Source organism: Eleutherodactylus coqui, chromosome 13, assembly GCF_035609145.1.
Source record: "Eleutherodactylus coqui strain aEleCoq1 chromosome 13, aEleCoq1.hap1, whole genome shotgun sequence".
Lineage (NCBI taxonomy): Eukaryota > Metazoa > Chordata > Amphibia > Anura > Eleutherodactylidae > Eleutherodactylus > Eleutherodactylus coqui.
In genome coordinates, this window is record NC_089849.1 from 57434205 (window position 1) to 57447659 (window position 13455).

A 13455-nucleotide genomic window follows, 5' to 3' on the forward strand; every position below is an offset into this window, starting at 1 on the left:
AACAAAGTGAGAAGAGAAAAATGACAAATCGAAAATCAAGCATTAATAGAGCTAACCAGGCAAAACTGGTGCCCTTCAGGTAGCTGGGCAGGCAGACAAGCTGCTGTGGCACTAAAGAGCTCAGCATGCCATGTAAAGCCTGCTGTTTAGCCTTCGGGTATTCTCTCACCAGTCCGTTATAACAAACTGGACTTTTAACTTTTGTATACTACAGAAGACTACAACTCCCAGAATGCATTTCACCGTGAAAATAAAATTCATCCGCCACTAAGAAAAACTTTTCTCTTGCCTCTTATTTTCTCTTTTTTCAGCACTTTGACAGGCGCTGAAGTGTCCGGTGACAGGTGTGACGGAAGGGGGGGCTAAAATCAGGGACCCCGAGTCTCGGTTCACTGACCGCGGAGGGATACGGCACACAAGTGAGGAAGTGAGTCTGTCAGTTTTCGCGCCTTTTTCGCGGCGCAAGGGCTTGTGGGAAGGAGGGTGAGTGTTTGGGGACCGGGAGGGGACCTGCTGGACGCCGCTATGCAGAGAGACGAGGCCGACGCGGAGTCCTCCAACTCGTCGGACGGGGGTCCCGGGGAGCTGGTGCGGGGGCCGCTGGAGGCGCTGTGCGGGGAGCTCAACCTAGACGAGGAGACGGCGGCCGAAACCATGAGCAACTTCACCAGGACGTGGAGCACCTACAGCCTGGAGGTAGGTAGCGTCACTGGGGGCGGGGCAGTGACGGGCGTGATTGGCACTGGGGGGGACATGGGTAGTATTGGCAGGGTTGTGGGGGTTGGCTGGGGGCAGTGCCAGGGGTGTTTGGGGAACATTGATCTGGTCAGTAGTGCCAGACTTGGGCAATGGGGGGTGAGAAGTAGTGCCAGGGATAAAGAGTGTGAGTGGGTGGGACAGGGGTGCAGGAGGCATTGATGGAGCAGTAGTGCCAGGGCTCGGGGGGAGTGGTGTAGCGGGCAGCAGTGCCAGGGCTCGGGGGGAGTGGGGTAGCGGGCAGCAGTGCCAGGGCTCGGGGGGAGTGGGGTAGCGGGCAGCAGGGCTCGGGGGGAGTGGGGTAGCGGGCAGCAGTGCCAGGGCTCGGGGGGAGTGGGGTTAGCGGGCAGCAGTGCCAGGGCTCGGGGGGAGTGGGGGTAGCGGGCAGCAGTGCCAGGGCTCGGGGGGAGTGGGGTAGCGGGCAGCAGTGCCAGGGCTCGGGGGGAGTGGGGTAGCGGGCAGCAGTGCCAGGGCTCGGGGGGAGTGGGGTAGCGGGCAGCAGTGCCAGGGCTGGAAGCGCTCTGCTTTGCAGCAGTCTGGGAAGTGAAGTGAAATAGAGGGCACGTAGGATGTTCTGATGGGGGGCGGTCTGGACGGCCCCCGGGGGTCGGGGCTGGTGGGGGGGCGGTCTGGACGGCCCCCGGGGGTCGGGGCTGGTGGGGGGGCGGTCTGGACGGCCCCCGGGGGTCGGGGCTGGTGGGGGGGCGGTCTGGACGGCCCCCGGGGGTCGGGGCTGGTGGGGGGGGCGGTCTGGACGGCCCCCGGGGGTCGGGGCTGGTGGGGGGGCGGTCTGGACGGCCCCCGGGGGTCGGGGCTGGTGGGGGGGCGGTCTGGACGGCCCCCGGGGGTCGGGGCTGGTGGGGGGGCGGTCTGGACGGCCCCCGGGGGTCTGGGCTGGTGGGGGGGCGGTCTGGGCTGGTGGGGGGGGCGGTCTGGACGGCCCCCCGGGGGTCGGGGCTGGTGGGGGGGCGGTCTGGACGGCCCCCCGGGGGTCGGGGCTGGTGGGGGGGCGGTCTGGACGGCCCCCCCGGGGGTCGGGGCTGGTGGGGGGGCGGTCTGGACGGCCCCCCGGGGGTCGGGGCTGGTGGGGGGCGGTCTGGACGGCCCCCCTGGGGGTCGGGGCTGGTGGGGGCCATGCAAGTCCTGAACCGCTGCACGTTGGATTAAGCCCCTCCACAATTATTAAGAGGTCCCGGCTCCTTATACAACTGGTGCATCTTGGGTTTTCTTGCTTTAGGGAGTGACCCCCACCCGCAGGATGATGGTCTGCGGTTCCTCCTGTCATCTTACTGCCGGGGGTTTCCCAGTTGCACCGCTACCTTCGGCCTCCCCACATGTAAATAGGCACAGATAACCTTTGCTTGCTGTATGAAAACTCTGTAGACTCCCCTTTCGGGCGCCGGGTCATGTGATGCCGCCTCCACAGGACCTCCGGCTACTGATGACGTGCGCCATTCAGCTGTAAATGGCTTCCTGTCACAGCTTTGGAACGGCGAGTCACTGAGGAGTGACGGATGATCCTGTCATCCCTTCGGACTGCGACAGACCTGCACAGACTGACGTCCGGCGGCGGCGTGCAGAGAAGAGGCGGAAGTCCTGCCAAATGAAGCAGCGGGTGTAAGCAAGTCCGTCGCTGTCCGGGTGCGTCTGGCGGCTGGAATGACAGCGAGGCGAGCAGATAAAGCGCTGCCTTGTATCAATTCACTGAAGCGCAAGTGCTGGGACGCCCCACTAACCCAGGTGTACCGAGGGGCGGCACACAGGACTGCCGCTAGGACGGGGTCCGTCGCCAGCTTATAATGCCCGATCTGAGGACTACAAGTAGTAACGGAGCCCCCGACTCGGCGCTCCCTGTACTGTACATAAGGAGAACGTTGCCAATTAGCAGAGTGCAAGGATGCTGCGGCTTATTTACAGGGGCATGTATTCATTCCATGTGCTGTCATGTAACGGACCCATTACACTCTAAGGGCAAATTAGTTTTACTTGTGCAGACTGGCACACCATGTGAATAAAAAAAAAAATGGTGGCATGTCCCCTGCTGGTCCATTACCCCTGACAAGCATCACCCATTCAGGTCAATGAGAGCTCAGGAAAAAAATGTATGGCTGGCATCAATGTGTTCTAGTGTTTTTTGTTTTGTTTTTTCTCGACTGATTGTTGCTAATCCTAGAGAAGAAAATTGGGCCTCCTTTTTAGTTTTTTTTTTTTTTTTTTTTTTAATAACGTCAGATGACTAAAAAAGGAACGTGGACAAACACAAGCATTGAAACAGGCAGTTTTCATGCCCCCAAATCGGATACTCTTGTGTGAATAAGCTCTTCAGAGAATTACCCTGTGTGCCCAGAAAGGAGAAGACTCCACCATCATCAGCCCCCCCCCCCCCCCCCCCCTGCGGATAATAAAGGGCCATTTCTTGAAAACTACTGATAAGTATATGGCTTGAATCCTAGTCTGGCATTAGTCTTTGCAGCTCTCCGATCGCTGGCATAAACCCTTCCATTGGCATTGTAACCAGTTTTGGCCTTTTATTTTCACCTCTGCCTTCCAAGGACCATAATTTTTTATTTTTAATCTCCTTTTTTGTGGGATGTATTGACTCTCTCAGCGGAACCATTTTCGTGTGCAGACAAATTCTTGGATTGCTTTCTATACTTTTTTTGAGGGGAAGCAGGATGAACAAAAAACAGCCATTCCATAATATATTTTCCAGTCTTGACTGGGTCAGAAAAAGGGAGTATTGGACTTAATTATTTATTTTTGGTGTTCTAAGAAAAAAGCAAACTCCTTTTTAAATGGTTGATCTTCTGATTTGCTAATATAATACACTGCAATACCTCTGTGTTGCAGTGTACTATGCTTGTCAATATAATGTTAGCAGGCATCCTAGTTGGCTCTGCATCTGGCGGTGTACACACATGGCAGACATATTGGCCATGATAACCTGTTGGCACCTAGCAGAGCTCTCTTACTTAGCTGCTATGGCTTCTATTGACCACCTAAGGGGTTAAGAGTGGGATAGAAGTCCTTTGGATTATGGCCATTGCAGTGTAATGTACAGTTGGCGCTCGGCACTGGAGTCAATGTAGTTGTATTGTTCCTTCTACATATTAAAGGACCTGTGTTTCTGCTTACAGGGTGAAGTAAAGCACTGGTTGGCGTGCGCTCTGTATGCTGCATGTCGGAAGGGGTTCATCCCCACCGTTGGAAGAGGCATCATGGAGGGTAACGGGGTGTCTCTGACTCGCATCCTCCGCTCCGCCAAGTTGAGGTTGGTTGCCCTCTTGTATGCACGCTGTATTTGATGCTGATGATCTGCCGTATCTGCCGGCCTCGGTATCCCATATCTGACTCTTGTAGTATACGGAAGTAATGGCTTCATGGTGAATATTTGTGTTCCGCAGCCTGATACAGTTCTTTAATAAGATGAAGAAATGGATGGACATGTCTAACCTGCCCCAAGAGTTCAGGGAGCGAGTGGAGAGGCTGGAGAGGAACTTTGAGGTTTCTACTGTAATATTCAAGAAGTTTGAACCAATATTCATGGACTTATTTCAAAACCCCCGTGAAGAACCTCCAAGGCTGCCCAGAAGCAGGAAGCAAAGGTAACTAAGGTACACGGGTGTGACGCCCCGAGGGGGAGAATGCACACTGTATCCCATGTGTGGCTTGTAAAGAGGAAAACAATGTTCTCGTCAGGTGCCCCGTGACTTATATTATATATATTAACCCCTTAATGACATGGCCTATTTTGGCGTTGAGGACCAAGCGAATTTTTTTTTTTTTAATTTTTTTTATTTATTTATTTTTTGGTATTTTTCCATCTCCATTTTTCAAAAGCCATAACTTTTTTATTTTTCCGTGGACGCGGCCGTATAAGGGCTTGTTTTTTTACGTGGCGAGCTGTAGTTTTTATCGGTGCCACTTTTGGGTACATGGACTATATCATAAAACTTTTATTATTATTTTTTATGATAACGGAGAGAAAACGCATCAATTCTGCCATATTTTTATTTTTTTTTTTTTACAGCGTTAATCATGCAGCATAAATGACACACTAAATTTTTTCTGCGGGTCGGTACGGTTACAACGATACGAAAATTGTTATATTTTTTTTTTTAGGTTTTTACACTTTTTTGCAATAAAACCCCCCTTTTTTTTTGGAAATCTTTTTTTTTTTCTCTATAGCTGCATTCAAAGTCCTGTAACTTTTTTTTCTTTTTCTATGTACGGAGCTCTATGAGGGCTTATTTTTTGCGAGACGAGCTGTAGTTTTTATTGGTACCATTTTGGGGAATGTACGGCTTTTTTGATCACTTTTATTGCAGTTTTTGGGAGGCAAAATGCTAAAAATTAGCATTTTGCCTGTTTTTTAGGGGTTTTTTTTTACGCTTTTTGTCGTACAAAATAAAAAGCATGTTCAACTTTTTGTACACGTCATTACGGACGCGTCAATACCCAATATGTGGGGTTTTAATTTTTTTTTTACCTTTTTTTTTATGCTATTAGAAAAAGCATAAAAAAAGGGGTTCTTTAAACATTTTTCTTTTACGTTCTTTTTTTTTTACACTATTCGAGTCCCTCTGAGGGACTTGCAGCACTGTGCCTATGATTGCTGTCATAAGGCATGGCAGAGCTACTGCGCTGCCATGCGTTATCGCTTATACAGCGATTATAGGCACAGGCAATACAGGACGCGTGTGCCTGGCGTCCTCTTGCCATGGTGACAGGCCGGGCTCTCGCGATGACATCGCGAGAGCCGGCCGGAGACACAGAGGGAGCGCGATCCCTCTGTGAACTCTTTCCCTGCCCCCCCCCCCCGCTGTTGCAGCGGGACGCCGGCCGTGACCGACAGCCGGCTCCCACTGCGGGATAGCGCGGGATCATATGTGATCTCGCACTATCGCCAGGACGTACCGGTACGTCCTGTGCGGGAAGGGGTTAAAGGGGTTGTCCCGCGCCGAAACGGGGTTTTTTTTTTTTTTCAACCCCCCCCCCGTTCGGCGCGAGACAACCCCGATGCAGGGAGGTAAAGAAAGCTCACCGGAGCGCTTACCTTAATCCCCGCGCTCCGGTGACTTCTCTACTCACCGCTGAAGATGGCCTCTTCCTCCGTGGACCGCAGCTCTTCTGTGCGGTCCATTGCCGATTCCAGCCTCCTGATTGGCTGGAATCGGCACGTGACGGGGCGGAGCTACACGGAGCTACACGGAGCCCCATAGAAGACTGCAGAAGACCCGGACTGCGCAAGCGCGGCTAATTTGGCCATCGGAGGCCGAAAATTAGTCGGCACCATGGAGACGAGGACGCCAGCAACGGAGCAGGTAAGTATAAAACTTTTTATAACTTCTGCATGGCTCATAATTAATGCACAATGTATATTACAAAGTGCATTATTATGGCCATACAGAAGTGTATAGACCCACTTGCTGCCTCGGGACAACCCCTTTAATGAAATACAAGAACATTGGCATAGTAATAACACATTGCATCCTCTTACATATCGATCACGCACAGCTATAGACAACCTAAAACAATATTTTATTGATTCTCATTAAAATAGGGCTGACAAAGACCAAAGAACGAAAAACTACAAGTAATCCTCGGCACTGCTTTGGTATTGATGAAGATTTCTTGCTCACAGATTATATAGATGTCAATCCTCCTGGATCGGAGTGAGCAGTCATGAGACTGAATGGTGTGTCCATTTTTCTCAGAAAAACATTGGATGGCACCCTTGGTCCGATTTATCAGACAATATACGTAGAAATCGTTAATCATCAATGCCTAATATATACAGTGACAGAGGATTGCAGGAATCCCTCTGGTCTATCATCCAGGCCGCAGGCTCTATCAGTCCTCCCATTTATTTTCTTTTGTGCTCTGCTTGTGGAACTGATCCTCTGGGGACTGGGCTCTTTATTAGAGCTGTTAGGTAATACCTTATCAGAATAGACCATTAGCTGAAAGAAAAGGGGTTAACTCTTAACGTACTGAGACTTACTTTGAGGAAGCAAGGTCTAATAATCATTAAGTAAGACCACTGATTGCTGTGACACTATATGAATAGTGACTAATGCCAGCTTTCGTTCTGGCAGGCCTCTGTTGCATACCTATCATTACAACTGGGGTCATAATAAGAGAGATAAGGTTGATAGCTGCCTACAGCTATACACAGCGCTCCAGTGGTTGTCACTATCACACGAAAAGGCACACACGTATCAGTACACTTTCTGCACTGATATACCACATGGTTGGTAAAAATGTACTTAAGTTGCTGACGAAGTGCCTACACGTGGCACGGAAACGCGTTGAACTAACTGAAAGTTTATAAAATCATTGAACCAACTGAAAAGCATCACTCAAAATTGTATACAAATCATCATAAATACAATTTTGATGGACCAACTACTAACTAATAATTGAAGAATCATAATTACAACCCTGATGATTACAATTTTTAGCAATAAGTACAGTTAGTATATGTGCAGGTATAGAGGGACTCCTGCAATCCTCTCTCAATCTTCATCAATACCAAAGCAGTGCCGAGGATTCCGTTGTAGTTTTTCGTTCTTTGGTCTTTGTCAGCCCTATTTTAATGAGAATCAATAACCTATTGTTTTAGGTTGTCTATAACTGTGAAGGGCTTCTACTTTAATTTACTACAGACTTCTTCTGCCCCAGTGACTAGTCCATATTGATCACGCAGGATCAACGCATGGAAAGTAACATCTTACTTGAGCAAACATCCATGATAATTCTTACAGTATTTTCCTGCCATTATAATGGATGGTCGGCAGTATTGATCTTTGTGTGTTTTTTGCTTTTTAGGAAACTGCAATGTAATGTGAAAGATCTCTTTAACTTCTGCTGGACCTTGTTTGTGTATACCAAAGGTGTGTATGAGCTTCAGTCCGTTCGCATTAAACCCAGCCGGTTGGGGGTCCTTGACGTCCAACCACATAGATAATGGGTAAAGGAATCTAAATAACATGTGGCAGGTCGGGGAAGTCCTAGAAGCTTTCTGGGGGACTTCAGTTGCTTGAATGATTTATAAAGACATGCTTTCTTATTTCTTTCTCTCTTCAGCTAATTTCAGCCTGATAGGAGACGACTTGGTTAATTCTTACCACTTGCTCTTGTGTTGTCTGGATTTGGTGTATTCCCACACCTTGCAGTGCACCCATAAAGATGATTTGCTTAACCCATCATTCACGGGTAAGGGGTTTCTAGTCTTTCTATCACCCCTCTTTCTTTCAGCCCCTCAATTTCAGGAGTTCTGTCTATACTTGGGTATACTAAGGCCGCCTGCACACGGGCGGAAATCCCGCCGCGGGATTTCCGCCACTGAAAGTTTGCATAGGAGTGCATTACAATACGCACTCCTATGCAGACGCCTGCGGTTTGGCCGCGCGAAATCTCGCGCGGCAAACAAACCGCTACATGTCCTATTTTTGTGCGGGGCACGCACTCACCCGGCCGCCGGCTCCAGTCTGCGCATGCGCCGGCTGCGCGGCAGCCGGCACATGAAAGAGCTGGGGCCACCAGGTGCGGGAGAGTACGCGCTCGTCCCTGCAGGCTCTCGGGTCGGGTCCCGCGGCGAGAATTCTCGCTGCCGGATCCGACCCGCTCGTCTGCAGGCGGCCTAACAGTTATGATTTGTTGAATTAGTGTGGTGAAATGCCTTCTAGCCGACTCTACTGCAATGCTATACACATTGCGAGCTGATGATCATGTATACAGGGGGTCTCTGAAAGGTCTGATGGCATAGGTTGGAGGAAAGAATTGTTGGATTTCAACTTGTCCACTTCTTTCTTCCCCAGGGAGATGAGATGCTACATAGTTTTACAATTACAATTCCAAAAAATGTTGGAATGCTGTGTAAATGTTAGAAAATACATAAAAATCAATATCCACGATAGAAAACATATCAGAAATTGAAAGTGAGACCTTTCTTCTTGTCTGTATTATTGGGGGACACAGCTAAGACCTTGGGTATAGCTTCTGCCACTAGGAGGCAACACTAAGCATAAAAGTGTTAACTCCTTCCACTAGCTATACCCCCTGCAAGTATCATGTTAGCTACGTTTTTAGCTTAGTGTCGTAGGAGGCAGACTGTCTCTCCTGTAGAGAACACCTTTTTTATTTTCATCTTTTATTTTTCATTTTTATCCAAAAAAAACAGGGAATAACTGGGAGGCAAGACTTTCCCTGTTAACCCGTCGAGGAGGGCGAACAGAATGGAGCTTAACCGTCTGTTGTCTGCTCGATCCCTCAGAAGACAAGCGGGCACATACAGGCTCTAACCTGGATGTGACCCACCAGCCATAGAGCCTCCCCCCCCCCCCCCCCCCCTTCCTTCCTTCGGTCCGGCATCCCCTCCCTTCCTAAAGGCAGGCGATGCTGGGAGAAGCTCTGCTGGAGCTGGGTAGCCATCCTACCTCTGCTTTTATTTTGTTAGTCCGACGCTATGCGGACCGTAATGAGGTCTCCCCAGGGGATTGTGCTTGTGTGGCGGCTGGTGCTGCGCCGCCCGCTGCAGATAGTGCCGCCTGTGGCAGGTAGTAGGGCCGTGCGGATTGCTTTGGCCCCAAATGAACAAGACAAGAAAGATTTTTATGGTAAGTTTTTACAAAAAATCTAGTGTGTTATTTTTAAATGAAGAAAAAAAAAACTCGACAGTTTGCCATGCAAGTTTAAGGCCTCATTCCCACGGACGGGTTGGATTCCATGCTGGTAACCCCTTTACAGAATCCAGCCCTGCGTCCCTGCATTTCCCCGGCAGCAGCGTCCATGCGGACCTCTCCACTTCTGGGTTTCCTGTACTGTTCATGGTACATTTCTTTTTTTTTTTTTCTTTCAAACTCTTGCTTTCCGTGGATCTGTGGCACATCAGCGGTGTCAGTTGCGGGTGTGCCGCAGATTGGGCGTCTTCCATTGATTACAGTGGAAGCCGTCCCTGCAGGATCTACACAAAAATGGAGCATACTGTGACTTGTTTTCCGGACCAGGAGGTCCGCAAATCAAATGCGCATCCTTTAATTTGCGAATGCCCATGTATTCCTATGAGCAGCTTGATTTGCAGATTCCGCAGATCAAACCCGCCCGTGGACATTGAACCTAAAGCTATGTCATGCAAAGAAGCAGCCATATATCAACGCAATCCAGAAATGACAGCGTCGTCTCTGGGCCAAAACCTGTTAAAATGCGAAATGGAGAACTGTTCTGTGGTCAGATGAATCAAAACTCTTTTTGGAAACCACCGATGATGTTTCCTGCGGACTCAATGAGCGGAACCATCCAGCTGGTTATTGGTGCAGAGTTCAAAAGCCTGCATCTCTGATGGACATAGGCAGCTTACACATCCTTACTAGAGGTGAGCGAGCGTACTCTCTAAGGGCAAATACTCGAGCGAGTATTGCTTTTTGCGAGTACCTGCCCGCTCGTCACAAAAGATTCGGGTTGCGGAAGTGAGTAGGGGGGAGAGTGAGAGATCTACCCCGCCGGCACCCGAATCTTTTGAGACGAGCGGGCAGGTACTCGCAAAAGGCAATACTCGCTTGGGTATTTTGCCCTTAGCGAATACGCTCGCTCATCTCTAATCCTTACACATTTTACAGGGCGTCCCAACTTCTTTGGAATTGGGGTTGTAATATATTCCACCAATTCCTAGAACAAACTGCATAACTGTGCCCTCCTATACATCTCTATGGTTTAATTGGAATCCTGATGAAATTGACTTCGTATCTAGTTTTGAATGATTTCCTTAGCATTTGATTCCTCTGTGTTCAAACAGCAAAGCTGTCCACTTCTGATGATGACGATGGTGAAGAGCCTCCTTGTATCATCGGCACCTTATGTGACCATTATGATGGCCTTACAGTAGAAGCTAAAGGAATCAAGCAACATTACTTCAAGCCTTACATAGCCAAACTGTATGACAGAAAGGTATTGTTTCAGTTCTTAAGAGCTATCCTCATGTGTTGCTTTCTTCTCGCTCTCCTTTACTGTTGCTGAGGGGCTTTATTCTACAGGGCCACAAGTACAGGTCTGCAGAATAGGGGCTGCACAGAAGACCTTGTCCCCACCGTTCAAGTGGCTCAATAAGTGCTGTGTATACAGAGACCACAGCCCGTTCACATCTGGGGGCTACTTGTCCCTGTAACTGGGGCTGCTATGGCAATGTACAGTATAAAGTGCCCACAAAAGGTCTTTTCTGACCACTTGGGTGATGAGAGAAACTGCAATTAAAAAAAAAAAAAAGCGAAATACCCCTAATGTTTCACCGAGGTGTCCGAAGCTCCAGAATGCAACTATCGCCTTTATGCCTGCATTTTCAGCTGACCATGAAGTATGATTCACCTTTTTTTCTTAAAGCCTTCCTAGTTTTGGCAGTACTCTAGCTTCAGTTATTTATTTTTTTTCAAGGGAATCGGGCACCTACTTTTAGCCTTATAAGCTAAGCTTATGGGCTTTAATTTAGTGACCCGCTGAGTTTAAGGATGTAAGGGCTATATTTGCCTTCCTTGTAGTTTCTGCGGTGTCGCCACTGAAAGCTACAGCTCAATGCTAAAAGTAGGTGACAATCTTTAAGGAGATAGTGGTAATAAGTCCCCTAAATTTCTTAAAAAGCTCCATACAGCTGCATGATAAAAATTGTGCACCCGCCACTAAAGAGCAATTCAGAATCTCTACATGTGGGTTTAGCATTTGTTTGCCACTAGGAGACAACGCTAAGCAAAATGTGTTGGCTCCTACCAATTATACCCGTCCTACTGACAGTGAGCCTAATCTGATTCAGCTTGGTGTCTGCAGGAGACAGACCTCCTGCTCTACAAGTCGTCTTGGGGATAAGCTAACTTCCATGTTTATCCCCAAGTAGGGAGGGTGAACAGTACTGCATGAGAGTGTTATTCCCTCCTCCACCAGGACAAAGTGGACCAGAGCAGCACTAATGCTTCCCGCCACCCATCGGGTCTCCTGAGAAAACTCCCTGCTTCTATTGCCCTCCAGGCACCGGAACGATCTAGTCCGTCTTCTGCTCTAGCCCACTTAACCCAGTAGGCCATGGTTGCAGTCTGCTTTAACGAAGCACAGACTAACTGATCACTACAGCCATATCAGCAACATCCAGCGTACTGTGGCAAACTATATCAGTCTAATCTCTATATCCTTAAATGTTTTTCAGATCATTAAAGGAAACTGCTTGCTGGATCTTTCAAGTTTTACCGACAATAAGTGAGTACGAACTGTCTTCTGACCACCCTTATTGTGCTGCTAACCCCTTAACGCTCCGACCTACAGATACCTGACTTCTGGGGTTTGTATGGAGCAGGATCAGGGGTCCATCCCACACCATACAATATGGGTGTCGGCTGTTTCTTATAGCTGACAGCTGCCTGCAACAGCTGTGATCAGCACTCCCACTGATTGCAGCTGTTAACTCTTTAAATCCTACTGTTAATTCTGACAGCGACCTTTAAATGCCCCGATTAGGGTTTGGTCACAATGGTAGCTGGGGTCCTTCTGAAAGCCCCCAAGGCTTTGATTGCCTATGTGGCATGGCTTCACTGCTTGTCAGATTGTGGTTTGATTTAAATTCTACAGTGTTTTTTTATTTTTTTTTATACACAGAAGCAGTAGTCTAATAGTTAAAGTTGAAGTCCTTCGCAGTTTAGACTAAATTAAAATAATGTTTATTGATTTTCTTTAAAAAGTATACCACTATAGGGCACACCAAACACACAAATAATGGGTAGCACACTAAATTAGGGTGGCACCTACGGTTCGGGTTGCCAACAAGGAATGAGTATCCTTCTAATGGATGGATTTGAAGTATGATGATAATATAAGATAGTACAAAAAGTGCTCTTCTTACTTTAACAGATATGAAGAGTATTAGAGCCACCTTGATCTTCTACTTTGATCAGGTCTGTTTTTGATCTATCATAATTCAATATTTTAGTGACCTGCTACTATATATACCACTTGGATACTCATCCAAAACAATCCTCCTACAATAGGCCGGATAATATGCCAATTGCCTATTACTGATTTATATCCAGTTTCAGAATAACCAATTTATGATGATCATATCAATCACGAAATCATCAATGCATAATGCTTTATTATGATTTAGAAAAGAACCGGACCCCGTTGCTCATAGATGGCGAGGACACTATGAACATACGCAGGGTTTTTGTTTTGTAAGATTTTTCAATTCATGAGACTTTGAGACTTCGCCGCGTTACCCCGGATCATCAGGAAGTTATTGTCTATAAGGTATCTGAAACAGCTATATACTGTCCAACAATATGCCGGACACAGTATGCTGCCCAGTTTTTCTTCTTCGTCACTGCCCAGGATAAAGAGAGGCTTTTAATAGTTTGATTCAATCAGTAATGATCAAAATAAAGCTGTAGCTCTAGGTATGGTGTACATATGAGCACCTGGAGGTGTATAATTATTCTCCATGGGGAGGACAGATTCTAAGCCCTTATCCTTAGCAAGGATAATTACAGCTTGTGCTGATTTAACACACGACCGGGTTTTAAGTCTATAATGCTTGCCAATTATAAGCTCTAGTAAAGATGATTTTTGCCCCTGCTAGTTTAGCCTAAGGGGGTCGATTGCGGGCCAACAAGATTAATGTCCCCACTTAGGCCGGCTGCACACGGCTGTGACGGGCTCCACCGCGAA

At 48.1% G+C, this 13455-nt stretch overlaps 1 protein-coding gene across 2 annotated transcripts in view; it reads left to right on the top strand.

Annotated features, from left to right (window-relative positions):
* The first annotated feature begins 455 nt into the window (after window positions 1–455).
* The window catches only part of RBL1 (RB transcriptional corepressor like 1), a 39489-nt gene continuing 26489 nt past the window's right edge, over window positions 456–13455 (top strand). For both annotated transcript variants that reach the window (XM_066587660.1, XM_066587661.1), the window contains exons 1-7: window positions 456–696; window positions 3894–4027; window positions 4161–4361; window positions 7588–7652; window positions 7846–7974; window positions 10553–10704; window positions 11945–11994. In XM_066587660.1, the coding sequence (XP_066443757.1) occupies window positions 526–696; window positions 3894–4027; window positions 4161–4361; window positions 7588–7652; window positions 7846–7974; window positions 10553–10704; window positions 11945–11994 (902 nt within the window). In that variant the 5' untranslated portion in view covers window positions 456–525. The remainder of the gene's footprint in view (window positions 697–3893; window positions 4028–4160; window positions 4362–7587; window positions 7653–7845; window positions 7975–10552; window positions 10705–11944; window positions 11995–13455) is intronic.